This window comes from Lissotriton helveticus, chromosome 8, assembly GCF_964261635.1.
Source record: "Lissotriton helveticus chromosome 8, aLisHel1.1, whole genome shotgun sequence".
Classification (NCBI taxonomy): Eukaryota; Metazoa; Chordata; class Amphibia; order Caudata; family Salamandridae; genus Lissotriton; species Lissotriton helveticus.
This window is the reverse complement of record NC_136069.1, coordinates 158,208,142-158,231,631: the sequence shown is the minus strand read 5'-3', so window position 1 is coordinate 158,231,631 and position 23,490 is coordinate 158,208,142. Positions and strand designations below refer to the sequence as shown.

Here is a 23,490-nt window from a genome sequence, read left to right as displayed (position 1 = left end):
TCTTGCAAAAAACTGGAAAAAATCCTTAGTGGATTTGTTATTAAAGTTCGAAGGCCAAATTCAGAGTTCAGGGAACGCTGTGTGCACGTTGCTTAAAGTCATTCCTTTTGTTCTGGTGTAAACATCATATCATTAAGATGTTCGAAAAAACAGTCAACAGCTTCTGGTGAGAGTTCGACTAGGTTGGAAAATGACGCTACCATGCAGTCATGAGCATGATTGCTTTCAGTGATGGTTTGATCAGCATAGCTGACAGAAATTCGTACCTGATCGATGCTGCTTTCATCTTGTACTTCACTACCCTTCAATCGTAGTGGTGAAGTTTTCACGAATGCCGTCATCAGGATAGGTAGCCGCTGGGGACAGCACAATGCATGAGCCTTAACTGGACTCAACAAAGTCTCTGCATCCAATGGTACTTCTGATTGTAGTGTGAGACAGGTGTCCAACACGCATTCTTCGCCGCATAGCATGCACCTTAATACAGGCATAACACAATTCTGCCACAAGGGTCTGAATGAAAGAAACCAGGTCATATTTAAATCTCGTAGCCGTGCTAATCCAAGGACTTTAGTTATGCGGTCCCGGTAGCGGATAGCTAGGATCGTTTCTTCCATTGTTGCTGGAGTCATGTCTGTGACACGGTTTGCCATAGCGAAGCAAAAGTAGCAAAAATAGGACGCCTGCTACTAGTCCCAACAGGAGAGGAAGTCCGCCAAAGATGGAATGGACGAAGTTAGGAAAAATACCCAGGATGGCTTTGAATGGGGTCAAAGCTCCTGAAAAAACTGTCTTAAATACACTTGCGATACCACTTGTATCAGAAATATTTAAGATTTCGTTTAGTATTTCTGCGAAGTGTAGGGGGCTATTTGTTGATAACAGTGAATGAATCTCTGCCGTTGTCCTTGCAACTTGGAGATCATACGTTTCTTTTGATGACGTCAACTGGGTTGGCGTCTGTAGGAGCACAGTCTTCATTCTGCTTAAAGTATCAATTCGAATAGAAGAGATTTTCAAACTGGGCCATAACCTTGCCTCCCTGTCTGGAGCATCATTCGGGAACAATACCCTTTCACAGCACATGACCCTGGTAGTCACGCTTACGAGATAAGGTTTTCCTGGCAGCAGGCTGCAACATCTGTGATCTACAATTAGAATGTAACTCCCGTTCGAAAGTCTTCTAAATAATGGTTCTATTTGTGTTGCAGGTGTGCCTAACTGGTGACATGAAAGGTTATTTGAAGTCCCTTCACAGGCCCCATGCAAACTTATACCCTGACACAGAAGTATACCACTGAGTGATTTTGCACAATTATTGCCACTAAGAAATACATTCTGTCCTTTATTACTGACACATGTGTGTGTGTAGGGCAAGTTCCATGTTGACTTAATGTATCCTTTACCCAACCTTTCATACTGGCCTGCCTGTATATATTTTTGGCAGTATTGAAACTGGAAAGTCGTTATCGGAATATTTATTATCCCATGTATTATCCATTCAATGACAGGTCGTTCTGACATTGTCAATGGTAATCTCTCAAGTTTTTCAATGCTCAGAATTGTATAGTCAGCACCCTTTTGTGCCAAACTGATTTGTTTATCAGTAAGGTTAAAGATATTAAATAGTGACGTTGTGTTGATTAAACGCCAAGGCACATAGCCTGAACGCAGATTTTGTAACGTCCAGCCAAGCTGTACAATAGAACGTAATTGAGACTGACCGTGTTGTAACATCAGTAAGTCTTGCTCTAATATATCGATTGCTGAAGACACAATACTGTCCAGTGAATATATTCTGGAAGACAGAGTCATTAACCCATTGTCCACAACAGAAAGTGATTTTTCCAAATTAATACGGTCAATTTCCCGTATTTTTTCTGCTGTCTCAATTTGAGTTTCTTTCCAAGCTTCGTTATAAGCTGCATATATAGAGGCCGCTATGAAACGTTTTTGACGCTGTTTGCGTGGTCCCATAAAAGCACCTTCTTTAAGTAAAGTTAGGTGTTGCTTAATTTCTGCCAGTGTGGATGTATGTATCCATTGAAGGCAGAGTTTTCCCACACTGTAAGTAGTTACAATCCCTGGATGTTGTCTCTGGGAGTATCTAGGGTCTGGCCTGGTCAATGTGAACCCCTGTATTTTGTTCAGGAATCTGTCGTGACAGTTATTTGTGTCTGTGGGCCAGATCAACCATTGTTTCCAATCAGGATGTGTTCTGTTTTGGTTTAAAATATGGGTTACGTCTATCTCAACATCCGTAGTGTTATTACTGTCCGTTGTTGGCTTTGGAATAGACGGTTTATTTAAGTCTTTAATTTTGGCTAGGCCAAGACAGGTAGTCTGTTGAATCGTGTCATTCAAAAATATAATTTGTTCTGGGATCATGCAGGCTCTAAATAATGATTCTACACCTTGCACTTGCCAATCTTTTGTCCCCCAGATCGTTTTCGTATCAATGTTATTGTTCCAGAAATCAAAACCAAATGTATTCATTTTTTCAAAAAATGAGTCCGAATATATCAATTTTGTGTTTGTAAGCATGGTTTTCACTCCTGTCTTATTTAACAATTTGAAATAGAATGTTTCTGCATTACTTGTGTTAAACCCTGAAAAGTATGAATATTTATCATAAAATGTTTTTGAACTGCCTTTTGGTGGAGTTGCACAATGTTCCCATTGGTTATAATTTAAAACATTTCTAGGTTGAGAAGATTTATGCAGATAATGGTTACCGTAGTGGTTGTAACAAAACATCTCATCATAATTAGATGAACCTTGCAAATAATCATGTTCTGTAAATTTAGCTGACATCACTAGATCAGACTTCATATCATTAATACTTTCAAAGTCCCAATCATCAGCAAATGTGCTTGGTTTTACAAAGTCACTCAATGAAATCTTAAATTAGTGTGGATACTTCAGGATCTCAACCGGGCCATATATTTCGTATTCAGTATTGTCCCATGCTACCCCGCCGGGTATAGGATTGGCTGTGAAGTTCACTGAAGAAAGTTCTCTTTTCTCGACGTGTGAAGACGTGTGAGGTTTAAGGACCAAGTTGATATTCTGGCTTGCTGTGTCCATTTTAGCATATTTTCCCTCAATGAAATGTCCCAAGCATAGTACCATGATGAGCCAAAGTATGAGGACAAATGCACCTAGTGCCACCCAAATTTCAATCCATGGAGAAATCAGATAGGTTTCTTTGAGTTGATGAAAAAGTTCCTTTGCTTTGTCTTTAAAAGTTTTTGTTGTCGGCTGTACTTCTGGTTCACTTGGATCCTCAGAAAAATCATCGAAGTTGATGAAGTAGCCGGATGCTGTTCTGTCAATTGTTCCAATTGTTTCTGTGTTCCTTTTTGCTTTAGGAATTTGTTTTGTTTCAACTGAATAGTCTGTGGTTACATCACTGTAGATTGGAATTTCTTGATGTAAAGCTTTTATTTGGGTTTTAAGAGGTTTAAGTTCCATTGCTTTTTTGCATAGCCCTTGTTGAATCACTGTAGGTTTATCAGGTGTGATTAGTCTTTCAGTTTGAACCTCTGTGGTTGTAGCAAACTTTGGTGTTCTGCTACTTCTTGGGAGTCCACTTGGCCTACTACTTGTTATCGGCCACATGATTGTGGTTTAACCAGGTCGATGGATACAACTCGGTTCTCCTTTTTACCAGCAAGGGGCGGTAGTACTACTGATCTTGTCCCGTTGACAGACAAGACAGGAACTGCTTTTCTGTAAGAAGGCCCAAATTCCTTCTTTACCGCGATCTTCTCTCTGACCAGATCCCCGATCTTTGGAATCCAGACAGGCCTTGCTGGGACAGGTGGTTTCTCTTCAGTGGTTGTTGGCTGTTGTTTCAACTTTATGTTGCTCAGGTCTTTTCTTGTTTCATTTAAGTCCTGCAAAATAGCCAAACGATCTTTGATATCAAAGCATTTTTCTTTAACCACTGAAGTCTGACTATCAAGGTCCTGGACTAACATTCTAGTCCCAAACAATAGTTCGTACGGACTGAGACCTCGCAGAGAATTTCTTGGCAGATTATTAAGACTACGTTGGACACTTATTAAATGTTTGACCCACCCAGCTCCCGAACCTAATACCTTTGCTGTTATAGATTGCTTTATGTCACGGTTTTTTCTTTCCACGATTCCGTTTCCCTCAGGATGAAAGGGACAAGAGTACCGCAAAGCAATGCCCATGCTGATCATGGCCTCCTTATAAGCTCGAGAGCTAAAAGCAGGACCCTGGTCAGAATGCAGCATGCCAATTGCGTATGTGCCGATAAAGACTCGCAAATCTTTTATAACAGTTCTGGCGTCACCGATCGCTGGGGCCACATCCATATGAATCTCGTGCATGAATCCACTGCGACCATGATATATTTATAGTTACCATCCCTTTGTAAGGGACCGCAGTGGTCCAGGTAAACACAGGCTAATGGTTTATCTGAGATTAGAAGGGGCGTCTGGGCTGGTCGTTTCACTGTTGATACCTTCATTCTTTGACATATTTCACATTCTAGAACATAGTTCCTAGTTTGTCTTCTCATTCTCGGCCACCAGTATCTCTGTTTTAATAATGATACTGTGGCTGAAACGCCAGCATGTACAGAAGCAAGCCCTTCGTGTGCCGCTATAATGAGTCCTAACCTATGTTCCATGTTTGGAATAGCCCTATCCCCCACTCCAGGGATTCGAGCAAATGGAACGTTATTCGCATCAGTTATGTATGAGTACTTTACTGGAAAGCCTTTCGGGAGTGTTTTTATCGCACCTTTTACCGTAGCGCAGACAGCCTGTAATATTTTGCTGTCTATTTTTGTTTTTGACCGAGTGATGGCAGCTACGGAAGCCGTTTGCACAGCTGGCTTCGCGGCCTCATCAGCCAATGAATTCCCTGCAACGTGAACGCCATCACGTTGATGACTCAGTGTATGTATCACGTGAGTCTTTTGTAGTTCTTTTTGTAAAAGAACTACTTGTTCCCAAAGCATTTTATGCTTGATTGTGCCACCTTTTGCATCTTTAAAACCGTTCTGAACCCAGATCTGCAAGTATTCATTGTAAGATTGAACGCAATAATACGAATCGCACACTATGAGTGTGGGGAATTCTCGATCGGTATTTTCAAGCGCCATCTTAAATGCTAGTAGTTCTGCTCGCTGAGCTGTACAATCTCCTAGAGATTGCGTTTTAGTGACCAGTGGTCTAAATTTTCCTTCGTGCCAGCGACCTTTAACAATCACGCACGCAGCACTGTAAGCTTGTTTACCCCCCACTGCGGGTTGTGCTGATCCGTCCGTGTATATTATAAAGCCGTAATGTTCTAGAGGCAGAATTTCGGTCGGCAGAGGACATTCAAATTCATATTGGAGAAATTCTTGTGTTTTTAAATTAGGATCAAATTCGTATACCACGTCTGTTGCAGCAAGGGAATTGGCCCACTGTATCCATCTCGGATGTAGCGCTTTAGCATTCGGAATGCTTGCCTTTGTTACCGCCTCCAGGGCTGGTATTGGTGTCACGATGATTATTCGTTTACCTTGTGCTAGAGCTCTTTCTTTTGCTACAGCAGTTTGTACCGCGGTTAGAATTTTTTCCGTTGGACTAAATTTCATTTCAGCTTTTGTGTACAAGTGTGATTTGTATGTTATTGGTACCGTTTCTCCCTCATTAGAGGTCAGGTATGTGAATCCGCATCTTCCTGGGATGACTCGAATCACAAGGTTGCGTGTGTTGTCTCGTGTTTGTAGTTTTGTTTTAACTAACATGTCTGTTTGTAAAGATCTCAAAATTTCTGTGTGTTTTTGAGTCCAGTTGATCCTTTTAAAATCTGGTTTTATTAGATCATAGAGGGGTTTGACCCTCTCTGCATAATTTATAATGTAAGTTCTTCCGAAATTTAGGAAACCTAGAATTGATTGTAAGTTTTTTAGTGTTCTGGGTGCTTGGATTACAGCACATTTCTCTAGGAAATTGTCAGCCAGGCTTTTGCCTTCACTTGATAGTTCATATCCTAAAAACAGGACAGTTAGATGGGCAATTCTTGACTTTTTAAAGTTGAATTTGTAACCCTCTGCTGCGAACCCAAGTATTATGGTGTTCACTCTTTTCAAGTGAGTATCCAAGTCATCATCTGTTAGATAGATGTCATCGACATAAGATAATGCCTCATCATCATATATTTGTAGTAACTCTGTTACTCTCGCTGAGAATAATCATGGGCTGTTCTTGAACCCCTGTGGTAAACGACAGAAATTTTTTTGCGAGCCGTTTATTGAGAACGCGGTCAAATATCTGCTTTCTGGTGCTATATTTTGACAAAAGAATCCATTAGAGATGTCTAATGTTGTTTTGTATTTTTTGCGCACTATGTTATTCATTAGTGCTGCACTGTGTGAGTTTTGCACTGCAAAAGTTTTGCAACATGAGTTCAAGTGTCTGTAGTCCAAAACAAGACGATATGAATCATCTGGTTTGGAGACAGGAAACAAAGGATTGTTCATTTGTGAGGTGCAAGTTTCAATCACCCCCTGGTATTCAAGTTGATCTAGGATCTCTTTTACCTGTTTTTTAGCTTCTTGCTTAATTGGGTACTGCCTCTGTGCAGTAGGTTGTGATTTTAACTGGATTTTGTGAGGAGGAGAGTCCTCATCCCATCCCACATGGTTTTTATACTGCCCACTTTCTTGCAAGTGTATATTTTTTATGTATTGGAATATGATTTGAGAAGGCAGGCATAATTATTTCTTCGCCATGAGGGCACTCCCTGACAAACTCTGGTGGCCAGTCCTTTTCAGCTAGAAGGATGTCATAGCCCTTGGAGAGATTATCCCAAAATAGACCCCTTATTTTCCTAGTCTTATCCCCCTCTATACGCAATGTTATTTCATATATTTTATGAGGTTTGCTAACTCTGGTATCTGCAGTTTCCACCTGAATGTATTCATTCGTGTCCACTGTCTCCAGATGATTCATCAGGATCTTGCGAGCTATGCTTACTTCTGCTGCGCTGTCTAGCATTGTCTGAGCCCATTCTCCGTTTTTCAGCTGTGTCCTCAGTATTCTTGGCATGGTTGATTACTTTAATACTGGCTACCTTCTTCTTTGGAAATTGTAATTTTTTATTTTGATGAGCAGGTTCCTTGTCTTTGGACTTGACGTGCTCTGTCCCTGTGTTCTGATCGTCCTCTTCTTTCCGATTTCTGCGAGGAAGTCTGAAAAGATCGAGAGGGACGTGTATCAATATCTTGATATCTATCAGGTTTCTTTATAATATCCCTATTTCTAAGGTTGTATTTTTTCCCAGAGGGCTCCCTTTGGGGAGACTTGTGTCCTTGGTCCGGAGATCTTTCTCTCCGCCGAGGAGACCTTCCTCTGGTTTGGAATCTTTTTTCCTTTGGAGTGGATTGTTTATTTCCATCCCAGCTCTTTTTTTGAGTGTTTAGATTATTTTTAATAAATACCTTTTCAGGATTTTCTATTAGTTGGGGTTTCACCGGTATTCCACCCAAACTATCTCTTCCTAGTTCTTCATAGGATTTTTCTATGATTCTGGCAATTTCAAATGGTTGGTCTGCTATATCTGTCTCTTTCAACCTCTGGCGGATCGCCACATTTGCTGCTTCTCCCTTTATATTGGCTAGTAATATTGCCGAGACCTGCTTGAAGTCTTTCAGTAATTTCATACCCAGAGTTAGGGCCGGTTCTTGACCGTATTCATCTTGAATTTGTTTTAGCACATCTGGTATTACTGACATGGATGGAACACCATGTGTTTTTGTGTAAACGGAAGCAAAGACTGTACCCCAAGTGTCACAGTCCTCCACATGTGGTGCGATTCCCATTGGAAGACAGATAGTCAGAATTCTGTGTTTCTCAACAGGGGTGGTATCTGGAAATACCGCCTCTATTTGAGTGATTTTTTGTGCTAACCAGAATGGAATTTGTTCCCGTTTTGCGGGTACTTTACCTAGACAGGACTGTATGTTCTGTGGTGTAATTTTATTTGTGTTTCCCTGATGAGAGGTCAGCTGTGGAATTTTAATAACATATTGGACTATTTGTCTATGTATTTTAATTAGTTGTTTTAGCTGTGCTAAAAGATCTGGTGCAGACATTTCTTCAATGTCTGGATGTGGTGTGTATCCGGCTAGGACCAGCCACGTTGTTCCTGGTCTACCTAGTGGACCGAGCCTGGTGATGTGATTATTATGTTTTAGGGCACCATTAAACCAGAGCAGGTGCTCTTGGTATTTGAGTGATATCTCCACTTCCTCGAAAGGAGTGTACTCATTCGGAGGTTCCTCTATTTTGTAGTAGTGGAACTCCTTTGTTACAGCGTTTGCTGCTGGAAAGTTTATCCATGAGTAGAATACCTCTGTCTGCCGATATTCGTGTGCCTCAGTTACAAATATTACTGTACCACCTCTCGGTGTCAGTCCATTTTCTATAAGTTTTAAAGTTATAGTTTTTCTTATGTTGACCGGGATTTGTATTGCCTCCGGGTCTTGCTGTAGGAGGCTATTGTCATCCGCTAGGAGTTGAGCTGCTACTCTAGCTGTCTCCCTTCCTTCTTCACTGTCTGACATTTTACTGACAGGAAGGTTATTTTGTTTATTTGCAGGTCAGGTTTCTACGGAAACAAATATTAGATGCACAATATTTCGGAATAGTGTATCCTTCAACGTTGAATAAACCAAGAACCATACATAGGAGTCTCCTCCTACGAAGTTTGGCGGATTTAACCTTTCACCCACTCCAGACGTCTTTGGAGTATTATGGGAAAAAAAGGGTCTGTGTGAAAAAGCACGACTGAGTTACTTTAATGTCTTACGTTAGATTTATCGCCTATCCAAACCGTTGGGCGCCATGTAGTGTAGTTCCTATTTTCCCAATAGGCTCTGTGCATTGGAATAATATCTTCAATAGTATAGACGTAGGACTGTGGTTAACTAGGTCTTCTACTGACGATATTAGACTTAAAGTTATGTGTGCCAGCTAGCTCAGAGTTCACTAGAAACTTTCTCGAATAAGCAAGGAGGAGTTTAACCTCCCTGGATAGACAAGAAGGGATTTAGTTTCTGACAACCATAGAACATGACAACTTTGCTCCCCCTATCAAGAGTATATCTCTAGAGTCGTGTGAAAACAAAAGACAACTTATTTTACTCAGTCAGTACGTGCATACTTAGTTTCACCAGATTGTAGAGAAAAGGAAGAGACGGGCGTGTTCAATAAAAAGGTGTTATTTATTGATCAGTCTCTTTTCTCATACAAAAGAAATGAATCGCTATTATTGCAATACTTATAGTTAAGTACAGTGCATACAGTAAAAGCAGAATTATAAAATAATACTGTAAAAGCATTGATATGGTTTCTTAGCCATATGATACTTTAAAATGGATAAAGTAGATACATACATATATACATTGACTAATCGTTCTCAACTGGTGCTTCTAACTACGCCTACCCCAGTGTACCTGACCTAAGCCTAATATGTGGGCGGGAGTAGATAAGTAGCAGTTTAAGTTAAGTTTGCTTTGCCAAGGGTCTGACTCAAGAATTCTCTGTAAGGGGTTATTCAGTTCAGTACCTGGGATTTAGAAGGCTGGAGGGCTGGTATCTCTATCTAGGACTTGATATCCCAGCTGCCTGCGAGGGCGGCTGGAAACGCCGGAGCTGGATTTCTCGGCAAGAGAAAAGGCAGCGTCTCTCTCTCAGCGCGTCAAAAGGGAGGGGCAGCGTCCGTGCGCTTTTTCTGCATCAGCTGGGCTCCTCGGCAAGTCGCGCTGCTCCAATCTCGTCACCACCGTGTGTTTGCTTAGGGCAATGTCGGTATTATTTATACCTGAAAGGTGCCGAGATTGACCTAAGGATGGACATAAATACGTCAATAAGGATGTCATAAGAACTGGTCTTTCTTACATTCTTTACTGGAGTTCTTGGCTAAATCAAAACAATAGCTGCGGGGGATTTCCCAGGTTGCTGGAGGTTTGATTTGTTTTGAGAACTCGGTATGCTTTCTAGGGGGGCTGGAGGGATAGTGCTTGCCTAATGTGATAACATGCGCTATGACCTAATCAGAAAACGGGTTTCTGTGCCGTTGTATGGCCACTAGTGATTTATTAACCGGACAAGGGTCAGAAACAGGAATATCGATACAGTTCCCATAGTAAATACATTACAACACCATATATGCAGAGCCTGTATAGTAAATGCTACTAGTTGGCCTGTAGCACTGACTGTGACACCCACATCAATAGCCCTGTAAGCATGTCTCGGGGCTACCACTACAGAGCGTGTGTGTGTGGTTGTACTGCATCTTCGACTTGCCATTTAAAACCCTTTATCAAGCCTAAAACTCCCCTTTTATTACACATAAGGCACCCCAAAAGAAGGCCCTGGGTAGCCCATAGGGCAGGGTACTGTGTAGGTAAAAGGTATGACATGTACTATTACGTTTTGCATGTCTTAGTAGTGAAAAGCCCCTAAATTAGTTTTTCATCACTGTGAGGCGCATTCTTCTGATAGGTTAACATTGGAAATTTCTTAATACACTTTTAAGATGTAATTCTGGATTAGAAAGGAGAATATGTGTCATGTTTTATATCTTTGAAATAGTAATGATAAATCCTATTTACTGGTAAAGTTGGATTTAACATTACTGTTTTAGAAATGCCACTTTTAGAAAGTGGACATTTCTCTTCTCTTACAGCTCTGTGTGTGTGCTGCCTGTCTCTAATACATGTCTGGGGTGGGTGACAGCTACACTTTGTGCATTTCCTACAGAAAGCCATAAAAATAGGAAGGTTAGGTGTGTCTGAGAACCCATCTGCATTCTGATGGCTGATAGTTACACCTGGAAAAGGCAGTGCCCTGTCCCCGCACAAAGGGCTGATTACCCCCTACTGATAGTCTGGAGCCAGGGCTGGGTAGAAAGGGCTCTGGGCACTTCAAAGACCCCACTCTAAAGGCATAACTGGGTATAAGTACTGGGGCTCTGAACCCACCAAATCAGACACTCCTAGACCTGTAACTAAACTCTGTCAGAAGACCTTCTGTGCTTCATCAAGTTCTGACGCTCTGCTGGACTGCTGATCTGGAAGACCTGCTTTTCTGCTGTGCTGCCCTACTGCCTAATGCTCTCTGACCCTGCTGATGGAGAGCTGGACTCTGCCTTGCAGCCAAAGTGACCTCCAAGGGCTCAGTGACATGCCTCCTGTTTCTTGAGACTCAGACCCTTCAAAATGCCCCACCTGCTCCTGGGCCTGGTTCACTGGAAGTGGACCCAGATACCTGCACCAGAGAAAGCAACGCATCTCCAGTCTGTGTGTAGCAGAACCAGCGCATCTACACTCTTGTGAGAGTAGATTCGGCACATTGGTCTTGGAACAAACGCATCGCCTTGAGAGCATTACGCCCCCGAATTGTGCATTGCCACCACTGCAGTGTGGAGAGATCAATGCATCCCCTTGACTGCTTTGAGAAACCCAGAGCATTGCACTTCGGGACCAATGCATCTCGGCTCGATGCTACATCTTCAGGACCAACGCATCCTCATCACTGCATAGAGAACATTGACGCATCACCTCGACTGCAATCTTGACATCGACACATCGCTTGTCTGCGCCCCGCATATTGCTGTTGCGACCGGGATTAATGTTGCGTCCGGGATTCAGGTACTCTGGTCACAGGGCCTGTATGGCTCCTGCTCTGCATCGCGACGGCCTGAACTGTTGACGTTGCCCCGGTCCAGCGTGATCAGATAACCCCTATTGCTGCTTATTGCTGCTAACTGCAAGAACTTTTCTTATTCCTTAAAAGTTCATAAATCAATTTCTACATTTGGGATTTTTGTCATTGGTCTTGATTTGTTTATAAAATTATTGTCTATTTTTCTAAATCAGTGTGGAGTCTTTTGGTGGTGTTTTCAGAGTGTAACGTGTGTGTGTGAGTTGTTCAAATACTTTACACATTGCCTCTTTAGATAAGCTTGACTGATCTGTGCCAAGCTACCAGAAGGTGAGTACAGGTTATCTTTTAGTTTGTATCTAACTTACCCTGACTAGAGTGGTTATCCCTATTTAAACAGGGTGCATACCTCTGCCAACTAGAGACCCCTTTTCGAATACCAGTTATGAAGATCACACTTATTTATTTGTTCAGAAGAGGAAAGGCTGCAGTTTATGGATTGCTTTCACTTGTAAGTGATCCGTAATAGTTTGACTTTGTGCTCTACAGTCAAAGTGACAATTTTATATTGTTTTCCTGTCCACCTAACATTTACCGGTATCACCTTCAATTAATTGGGCATACTGGGTAGCTGTCCACTGTGGACATACCTCAGACAGTCGAGCGCACCGGCAGATCCTTCACTTTCGATGGACATGCTTCAAAAGTACCAACCTTACAGAAGTCATGTTTCATTACCTTCAGTCAATCAGCCATGTCAGAAGGCTGTCTGCCTCTGGTAGCTATGCCTCAGTCACTCAGACTGGTCACCATGTTTCCACTGTTACAAACGATGTTTTAATTACCTCCAATCAATCAGGGATGCTGGGTAGCTGTCCACTTCCGGTAGCAGTGCCTCAACAGTCAGGCACACCGGGGACCCTTCTCTTCTGATGTGCTTACCGTCACAATCTTACAAACCATGCACTGACGTAAAGCCCCTAAGGTCCAACTCCATTTTATGTTGGGCCGACACCATCTTGACTAATGGAGGTCACAATCTTCCATCTCTCAAACAATGGAAGTTGGCACTTTTATATTTGAATGCAGAATCATTGCCATGTCAGCTATTGGACACAAATGTTGCCTGACCTTATCTTTCTAAAAACTGTGAAGCCATCAAGCCATTCGATTGATGACACAGCTACAACCATCAATGTGACATTTGTCTGGTTCAAATGTCCACTTTCCATCATGTCATGGTCAATTAAGAACACATACAGAGCTATAACCTAAGCAGTGTAATCTGAATGGACGTCCTTTTACCCTATATGTTCATAAGGAAATGTCTGGGTCGCAAACCTGGATGCACATCATCTATTTCAAACATTCTGTGATTTATGTTTTACATTTCTGATAAGATTTAGCATATAAGGATGACCACTTGTCAGGAGAGAACCTTCGCCCAGATTATTGACTGAGATTCTGGCAGAGATGGTCTCACCTACTGCCACCACACGCGCTCTTCGCAGATGCTAGTTCTCGCCTGAAGTCGACAAAACCAAATCTTAAAGAAAGGAAGAGCACACTGTGTTTTTGACCTTCACAGGGAAGACTATCTTCATGCCTCCACTCATAAAGACTTGGCAGTTCGGGCTGGACTGTTCCCATGAGGCACAGGTTCAGACTGATTTGCATATGGCCATGTCTGAACTGGGGCGGCAGAGTGGGCTCAAGAACGATGATGGATTAAACCCAGATCTGTTGACTGGGTGTGAGTGTTTTATTGGTTCAGATGCTCCGTCCATCACCACCCCTTTTTGTACCACTTTGTTCGCCATAAGTTGGCAGGGTATGCTCAGACGTGAGTCCCTTGCTCACTTTGCCACTGGATTCAAGCAAGCCGGGCTGAAGACGGCTGAAATGCCAGAAACCGGTCCTCGGAAGCTTGTTTCCAGTCCAGGGAAGGCATGGCTTGGCAGTTCGGGCTGGAGTGTTCCCATGAGGCACAGGGTCAGACTGATTTGCATATGGCCATGTCTGAACTGGGGTGGCAGAGTGGGCTAAAGAACGGTGATGGATTAAACCCAGATCTGTTGACTGGGTGTGAGTGTTTGATTGGTTCAGATGCTCCGTCCATCACCACCCCCTTTTGTACCACTTTGTTCGCCATAAGTTGGCAGGGTATGCTCAGACGTGAGTCCCTTGCTCATTTTGCCACTGGATTCAAGCGAGCCGGGCTGAAGACGTCTGAAATGCCAGAAACTGGTCCTCGGAAGCTTGTTTCCGGTCCAGGGAAGGCATGGCTTGGCAGTTCGGGCTGGACTGTTCCCATGAGGCACAGGGTCAGACTGATTTGCATATGGCCATGTCTGAACTGGGGTGGCAGAGTGGGCTAAAGAACGGTGATGGATTAAACCCAGATCTGTTGACTGGGTGTGAGTGTTTGATTGGTTCAGATGCTCCGTCCATCACCACCCCCTTTTGTTCCACTCATAAAGACAGCATTTGCTGTTGATAAGGTATGCAGGGTGTCTCTTTTTCCTAAGAAAGTCTAGACTGGAAGTTGATATGCCTTCCATGCTCTCATAGTGTAGCGCACAAACGTTGGGGGTGTTAGGTATTAGATGACATTTTAACATATGCTAAAAAGTTTAATTTTATTCTCGTTATTTATCATGTGCCTTCTTGCTGTTGTTATAATTTTCTGTGTAGTTGTGTTAGTTGGACTGAGAAACAGATAGTTCCTGAAGTAATAAGTACTTTTTACTGAAATATTTTCATTTTTCTTAGGACAGTGTGTGTGATGCTGTGAATAACAAAATAAGGTTTGTTTCCACGATGCCCCATCCCTTCATAGGATTGTTAGTAACTCAAAAGCAATGCTTCTTTCTCAATTACACACTGAATAGTGTTTTTCGGGGTTACAATAACCGGTCTTTGACATTCACCGCTGGTGCATTGAACCAAGTTCACCCATGTCCCCCGTGGGTGGGAAAGCACACCTTGTAGAGTTATGCCAAAGTTGTAACTTACACAACAACACCTTCAGTCAATTAGGCATGTCGGGATGCACCACTTGTGTGAGCCGCACCTCAGTCAAGCACGTGCTCTGGGTATCTCCATTTCCAGCTGCAATGCTTCATTCCCCTTCATTTTGATCAGCCCTACCATATGACCATACCTCGCTGTTGTGTCTAGAAGAAGGGCACTGGAGACATCCAAAGTGGAAGATATTTCAAGATGTATTTCTAAATTAAGCAGGAGCCCTCTCGCTGCAGGTACGCTCTCCATGAAATCCAGACTGCATGTAGAAATACGGTGCTAGATGCCATGGAGAAGGAATGTGGCCATGAGCTCAGTGTGTCATTACAATACAAAGATAAACATTGCGCGTGATCACGCTTGTGATATGCCTAGATCATCACTCGCTTGATCACGCCTGTGAACACATAATGATTATCATAAAAGGAACATGCTGCACGCTCCCTATCCATAAATGCCCTTCCAGCTGAATGTTTACTGGCAAAATTGATCCCTACCTCTGTCATTTATTGGTTGTTCCCATTGCTGTGTCACTGTGACCTGTTGCACAACCATGTTTTCTTAGATGGCTCTTCAACTTGGGCTTGCGACTGACTTTGCAGCTGCACTGGATTGGCATATCATTTGTGCGTAGCAGTTACTGCGGCTAAACAAAACATGTTAGTTCATGCTATTTTATTTGTTAACTGCTCTGCTTAATGGGCCTTTTCAGTCCCTGGTTTTGGAGCTAAAGGGTGGATTTTGTGCTACCTTTTCAAAACCAAATAGAAGATTCCTGAGGGTGTCAGGAAATTAAATATCCTCATCTCCCCCATTTGACTGTTTGCAGATATGGCCGGCGATTGGCAGGAGGGTGAAGTCCTTCCCAGCGCTTGGGGTAGTCCCTGTGTACCCTGCTGGAGTCTATGTGGGGATGGCCTCCCTACAGGGATGCACCGCTAATATTGTGCTCCTTTGATGTGTCCGGTGGGGATGGGCAGTGAGCACTATTTGTTGTATGGGCATTGCTTGGCACCCTTCACTACTCTTTGCAGTAATCTTTATATCCCCACACTGTGTCTACCTGATAGCTCATATCTCTCTGTTTATTGCTCTGTGCGATCTGCCTTTCTCTGCAGTGATCACCATAAGCGGAGTCTGTGGTGCAGACTACTATGTTTTTGAGCCAGAAAGAGGATTTAGCCATTTACTAGACAATACATAGTAACATGTTACTGCGAGGAAGTATCCCTTTTTGAGTGGTCAGCCCTATGCTTTTGGACTGATGCTGCTGATTTTTTCCACTCTCTGCACTGGAGCACTGGAGCTCCGGTGCATTTGCTCTGACCTGTACAATTTGCTAAAGTTAGCAAACTCCTAATTGGCACATTTAACTTTCCAAGGAGGCCATTGTATATGGTGCAGGCGTAGAAAGTTCAATGTCATCAGTGCACAACAGCATTTATTATGTTCTCAACTAATGTGACAAAGGAAAGCATAGCTTCAGGCCTACCATTTTACCCTGACTACTTCAGTGTTCAACCTGCAGTACGACCTGTTAACTAACCCTTTTTAACAAGTAAAAACCTTCCTTTCCAATACCAGTAAGTATGTAGCCCTTGAAAGCCACAACATAAGGTGCATTGTGGAGAAGCGTGGCTCAGTGGTTAGAGGCGACAGACCCAGAAGCTGAGATCGACCGTGAACCAGGGTTCGATTCCCCGCCTCGTTGGGTCTTGGGCTCAAAAATTCCACGGACTCGATAATTCTCGCTCCGGCGCCTACTCGACTCACGGGGTCACACTCTGCGACTCTGGGCAATAGCTTGCTTAATCTCCACTACGGCCCCTCGCGGTGGGATGCCTGGCTTTCACCTTGTGGACACCCTGCCGGGGTTTCTCACAAGGGAATACCAGGACGGGTTCCCTAAGCAAGCGCTTCGATACCGTGTCGGTGATTTGCGCTATATAAATACATGTACATTTACTATATAAATACATGTACATTTACATGGTATTTTAAAGTAGAACTTGTGGAAAATTGTTATCATGACCCTACAATGAGAAGGCCCTAAAAACTATGTTTACTGTGGCAAGCCTAGCTGTACTACACTGACAATCAGAGTACAGATTTAAATACAGAAATGCTATCTTATGAATTGGGCCTGCTAGAAAAATAATTAAACCACTATTTTTTTATAGTTAATAAAATTCAAATCAAACTGAAAGTTGGATTTATAATAAATATTAAGGAAAAATAACTTCTAGAAAGTTCCCCTTTTACCCGCTTGAACTGTCATAAGTATCTGGCAGCTCCCAGACGGTGCTCAAGCGCAGGGATTGGTATGAAAAAGTTGTAAAATGCCTGACAGGAGCAAACAATAGGCTGCCCTGAATGGGAGGAGATGACTACTCTAAATTCTACAGGCTAATCAGGGTAGGGGGCTGTAGGCACTAGACTGCTGGATCCTGCTTAAGAAGTCTGTTGAGCCACAAGTAACACTTGTGGGAGGGAGGCAATCATTGTATATCCCTTGTATGGTTGCTGAAGGTCTCTACTTTTGTCCTACCAGGGGTCTGTTTCTGGGTTTGCAGTGGGTACAGTGCCTGCTCCAAACTGGATTTCAGTATAAAATGGGGGACGGCTGATGATTTCCCTAAGACACTCTCGCACACACCACCAGTCATCACAACCCAAGTTTATTGTGACTGAAGTGTAGTGTGGCCGTAGACTTTCACCATATTGGATAGGATTTTAATTGTGTTGAGTTTTTGACTTTTTATCTGCGTTGTTACTTTCAAATGCTTTGCATATTTTCATAAGCAAGTCTACCTGCTCTGTGCAATAGCTGCCAGGGGATGAGCTCAGTTTCGAATCATTGAAACCTTTGACTGGACCTAACATGATAGTGAATGTATTATTACATTCAAAGTGTAGCCATGCCAGTAATGCAACACAAGCACAAAGACAAAGGAATCGTCTCAGGACCTCATGCAATTTATGAAATGCCCACGTCACATAGCATGAGCATGAAATATGCAACCACACAGTGCATATTACAGAAGGTGTTACCGGGTAAAAAGTGGCTGCAAGAGCTGCGTTATTAGGGCCTTTGTGTAATCCAGCCTGTTAGATACAGCTCTTAGAAATGGAGTGCTATATCAAAATTAGTTATTGGTATTACATTTTTTTGATAATCTTGAATAGCTAAAAGCAGCGTAATCTGTGGGTAATTTTCTCTCTTTTTCTGGATGTGTCTCTTCTACCAACAGATACTTCAGCTGACTCAGGAAGTCATACCAACAATTCATCTCTACCAGTGGTGCAATCTCCAAAAACAGTATCTTTCACACCTGCTGCTTCAAGTTCTAGTGCTGCTATGCATTCCTCGATAAATACGCTGATCCCTGCTGTGCCGCAGCCTTCACCAACACCACTGCCATTGTCAACTACCCATTCGTCGAAAGCAACCACCACCACCACCACCACTACCACCATAGCAAGTAGAGTTGGACACGTATCTCTCAAAGGGAATGCTGAAGTGGAGTGCTTCAGCGCAAGCATTGTAGTGAAGATTGACAAGGCATTCCTGAGCAATGTACACATCAGCGCATCATCCTTGACCTTCGGAGAGGCCAGCTGCAACATGAGCACCACTGTAGAGGACCTTCATGTTAAAGTCACAGTGGCATGGCCAAGTGAATGTGTATACATTAACACGGTAAGTCATCATATATATGTATATATATATATCTTCTACTGCTAGTGATTTCATTCAAACTGAGTGCATAATTCATGTGACCCCCTTGCCCAGAAGGAGATTTCTTATGTTCACGGAAGTTCCATTATTTTGCATGCTTCTGTCATTGGGATCTCCTAGAAGATTGGGTTGTCCCTAAGGTATGTTCTAGCATCAGTCTAAGGGTTCCAAGGAAGGCTGGGGTTTGGATGTCCACTTTGACTGGCTGTTGGTAGGAGATGAGTTTGTGTTTGATTTGGAAGGATACTCTGTAGGATGGGTAATGAAGAGGTGTCCTTGTTTTATAGGCATATTATTGTTGAGTACATTAAGGTATTTTTGTGTGCAACCAAAACAAAAGTAAACTTCTAAAGTCTTCAAACATGTATGTGACTCCCTCACTATTGCGTTGCAGATGTGTGTCCATGCCAGACTATCATTAGCTGCACTTATTTCTTTAAGTGATAATAGTCTCTCCTGTGACGTACTTTTAATAACATTTGGGCAGTTTTCTATTGAAACCATCACACTTTAAAAAAAAAGTCCAAAAACATCCAGGTAAAATTTACGCTATTAATGCCCACGTATTCAGGATTTTAACAGCATTTGTGACTTGTTCAGCATGACTGAATGTCAAATGGGTGGTTGTGAAAGTTTGTATTTTATCACTAAAAAGAGCATCAACAAAATGTTTGATTAGGTATATGAATTACAGCACCGAGTGAGTTGACAAACATACATATTTATAACCATTAATACATCTTATTTGTAACTGCTGCTCAGTATTTTCGATTTGTATTTTTTTGACCTGCTTACTCTTAGGCCCTGATTATGAATGGCAGACATCCACCCTGAGTAGTAACTCTGGGTGGTTTTCGCTGCTTACCATTATGGGTGTTCCAGTATCTGTGTCAGGAATTACTGGGTCTGCAAAATCTGGATCTGATATTTCGGAGCCTGCTTTCCCTGAGTGGGAATGGGTACACAATGAAACCACTTCAAACGAAGTGTTTGAGAGCAAGAATTTAGCACAGCTTGCTCATGGGGCCTATAGCACTAAGTGGGATTATACAGTGCTTCGCCAGTCCAGCCCGCACCTTTATAACCATTTACTACTCCCAAGCAGAAAAGTAGGATGCTATGGCGCACCCAGCCATAAACAAAACCCCCACCACCACCATCTAACACCTGCATGAGGGGAGAAGAGTATGCTCTTACAGTGCAAGCCCTTCCCTTCCCATTCTCCTTCCCACAGAAGGACAGCCAAAGGCACTGGCTGAATGCAAACTCCTCCCCCCCCAAGGAAGGACAGCCTTGGGCCATTGAAAGAGACCCCCACCAAGAGCACAACGATGGGGAAGTGGACAGCGTTCCCCTGAACTGCGCATCCTATCGATATGACTTGGGCCATCTCCCCTGCTGATATTTTCTACCCTCTCTGAGCAGGCAGAAAAAATCTGTAGATTTGTCAAAAATTTGGGAAAATCACATTCCTGGGTCTGTGTGATTATTCTTGTTTCCAGGGCCAACACTTGTTATTGCTTGTTTAGTTTGGCATCCCCACACCACATGCAAGCAAACTTGAAATCAGGGCCAGAGTGGGTGACATTTAGTAAAAAATAAAAATAGAGCTAAAATATTCATACTTAATCAATTCAGGGAGGTAGAAGCTTTGCATGTGGGTTCATGCTTCTGCCACAATCAAGCTTCTTAAATCAGAACAGGAGTACCCACGTCCTAATGGGACATTTTAACCAATTGCAACTCATCCTGCAAACCCTATTGGCTTATTTTTAGGACTCTCACCCACTCTGTTATCACTCCAGGGGTTTACTTCATCATCGAGACCCAGCCAAAGATTTTTTATTTAAAATCATATCTTGGCCGGCTTCCCCTTTAAAGTCCAAGGGAGCTCTTTTGATGAAAATGTATTTATTTATTCATAAAGTTTTATATAGTGCGAACAAGATCCCAAAGGATATCAGAGTGCTTTACAAAGGATGGAAGCAGGTAATAAAAGTAATATCAGCATTAGATAAGAATAACAAAACAAAAAATTACATGACAGAGGGGTCAGAGGACAGAAATACCATAACTGTTAGATAGCGTGTACAGTGTGGAGCACACATTACGGTCAAGAAAGTAGCCTCCAAAGACGGTCTCATGGTTGTAAAGTCAATGCTTAGAATAGAAGATCCTATCCCATTTAAGGTAGGAACTTGTTCATCAGGAATCTTTTAGCTTCCAATTTGAAAGCAACCGGGGGGAGATTCTGCGTATTTCCGGTGGAAGAGAGTTCCAGAACTTAGGGGCAGCGCCGGAGAAGGCTCAGTGGCAAGTTCTCTTTTTGCTAAAGATCTGTGGTTTCAGGAGAAAAGAGTTAGCACTTCTGAGGGTCTACCACCTCCTGATAGTTCGAGCTTTTGTGCTAGGTAACTGGTTTTTTTTAAATGGAGGGCTTTGTGCGACAGACAAGCAACCTTTAGCTGAATTCGGGCTTCGTAGGGCAACCATTTGAGGGGTTTTAGGACTGGGGATATGTGCGCATTTCTCTTGGTACCCGTCACCAATCTTGCAGCAGCGTTCAGTGATGCCCTTAATGGAGACAAGGTGTATTTGGGGAGGCCACAGAGCATAGCACTGACATGGTCTAGTCTCCGCAACACAAGCGCTTGGACCACTAGCTTGAAGTCAGCTTGTGGAAGGAATGGTTTGATATTTCTGAGTATCCTCATCAAGTGATTAGTTCCCTTACAGACTTTGCTGATATGATTCTGCATATTCAGGTGCTTGTCCAGGGTGATTCTGAGAGATTTGTCTGAGTCTATAATGGAGGGGGAGCAGTTGAAGGCAGTGAGGTGATTCAACCACTGGTCTAGCTTGCGGATGTGATTCGAAGGGGAGATGAGAACAAATTCAGTTTTGGAGGTGTTGAGCAGGAGGGGGTTCTCGGTTAATCAATTTTGAGTAGACGATAGGGTAGTGTTGAGTGAGATGATGTTATCCAGGGAGGAGATTTTCAGATAAAGTTGCGTATCATCCGCATACATATGGAAGAGAATGTTCGTCAAATTTAGTGCATTAGCTAATGGTTCCAATAACAGGTTGAAGAGTATAGGAGATAGGGCAGACCCTTGGGGGACCCCATGGATACTGGAGAGGGCTGAGAGAGAGAGAGCTTTGCCTTGACTCTTTGTGTTCTTTGGTGGAGGAAGGACAAGAACCATTGTAGCACCCGACGAGAGAGGCCCATTCTGATCTTCAAAATGGATAGGAGGTTGTTGTGATTGATAGTGTCGAAAGCACAGGAAAGGTCAAGGAGGAAAATGTTTTTAGGGAGGCGGGATCTAAATGCTTGAATTGCCTCAGGCTGCCCACAACTAAATTTAGCATCCCTTTATTTTATTGGCCCCTGGACAAGGTTGAAAAAAAGTTGTGATGCTTCTAAAGTTTCCATTATGTACTCTGCATCAACTCTGGTCCACATGTTTCAGCCTTAACGTACCCTGATCAGGTCACTTGGCATTCTTCAGGACAAAACTTTCAAGATGCCTACTAATATTCAGATCGAAGTTCAAAATTGTACTGTTAATAGGGATCACTGACATAATATCGAGGGACATAATATCGACTATCAAAAATATCGGCGACAAAATATCGCCAGACAGAATATCGACTTTGTATCTACAAACAGGTAAGTACAAAAATATCGAGTAAAAAAATATCGTTTACAAAAATATAGTTTATAAAAATATCGACTTTATTAAAAACAATGTTAAATTAAATTAATATAAAAAATTAATTACTAAAATATACTTACAAAATACTTAAATTACTTTATAATAATTAAATAATTAATGAAAGTTATAAAAAAAATTACAATCATATTTGTTAAAACAAATATATATATAGTAACATAATATAATTAAATAATATCCAATATTATTACCGTAGGATAGCGGAAGTGTAAAAATTACTATTCCTACTCCAGTGGGTGCAACAGTAGGGAAAGCGTTGGATAGCGTAGGGGTAAAAATTACTACTCCCACTCCAAAGAGTGCAACAGTAGGGAAAGAGTTGGATAGCGTAGGGGTTAAAATTACTATTCCCACTCCAGTGAGTGCAACAGTAGGGAAAGCGTTGGATAGCGTAGGGGTAAAAATTACTATTCCCACTCCAGTGGGTGCAACAGCAGGCAAAGCGTTTTTTTTTTTTAAACTCTGTTTATTAGTGTTGTTTACATCAAAAAACATACAGAACAGAACAAGAGGACGATACATCGGCTAGACCATACAAACAATAATACAGTATCCAACATAGGCATGTGGTACAATACATCAGAATATAATGGCATATAAACAGTAATGGTGGAGCGGATCAGGAGGGAGAAAGTGCATCCAAATGAGGGCAAGTCATCAATGTTTATAGGGAGCAATTAGTACGCATGTAGCTGCACATCGTAGGGTAAAGGAGGGGGAGTGTATCCGTGCCATGGAAGTATGGGAGCCTTGGGGGGTAAATGATCGGAGGGGGATAGGAAGGGTATCCCATCACATAACATCTGAAAGCAGTATCAAAAGCCCTATCCATGGACAGTCCTCCTAAGCATGTGGATAGCTTATACTTGGATCCTATCATCATTTCGGACATCGCTCCCTTCTGTGCCATCATCACGAGCTGCCTGGGCTCGTAGATATCCCATCAGGGGTTCCCAAATATCTCTCGGCCTGCTAGCTAGTGGAAGTAATTCAGACAATACGGAGTGTTGTTCCTGGCTATATGTCATGTCGTCGAGCCATTCCTTGAACTTCGGGGCCCCACCTACACGCCACGCGCCGCTTCGCTAGGAAGAGTGCAATATCCACGAATTTCCTGCATGTCTTAGGGATGTGAGGTGTGTGTCCCAACAGCATGAGTAACGGGTCTGGAGTAATGGAAGCTCCTAGCATGAGTTCTAGTGCACTGTGTATTTGCCGCCAGTAGGACTGTACAGAGGGGCACCCCCAAGCGAGATGTAAGAAGCCTGCGTGTTCTGCACGGCATCGTTCGCAA

At 42.6% G+C, this 23,490-nt stretch overlaps 1 protein-coding gene across 1 annotated transcript in view; it reads left to right on the top strand.

Annotated features, from left to right (window-relative positions):
- The window catches only part of UMODL1 (uromodulin like 1), a 621,262-nt gene that overhangs the window by 492,320 nt on the left and 105,452 nt on the right, over positions 1–23,490 (top strand). The window contains exon 14 of the mRNA XM_078658858.1: positions 17,981–18,420. Coding sequence (XP_078514984.1) covers positions 17,981–18,420 — 440 coding nt within the window. The remainder of the gene's footprint in view (positions 1–17,980; positions 18,421–23,490) is intronic.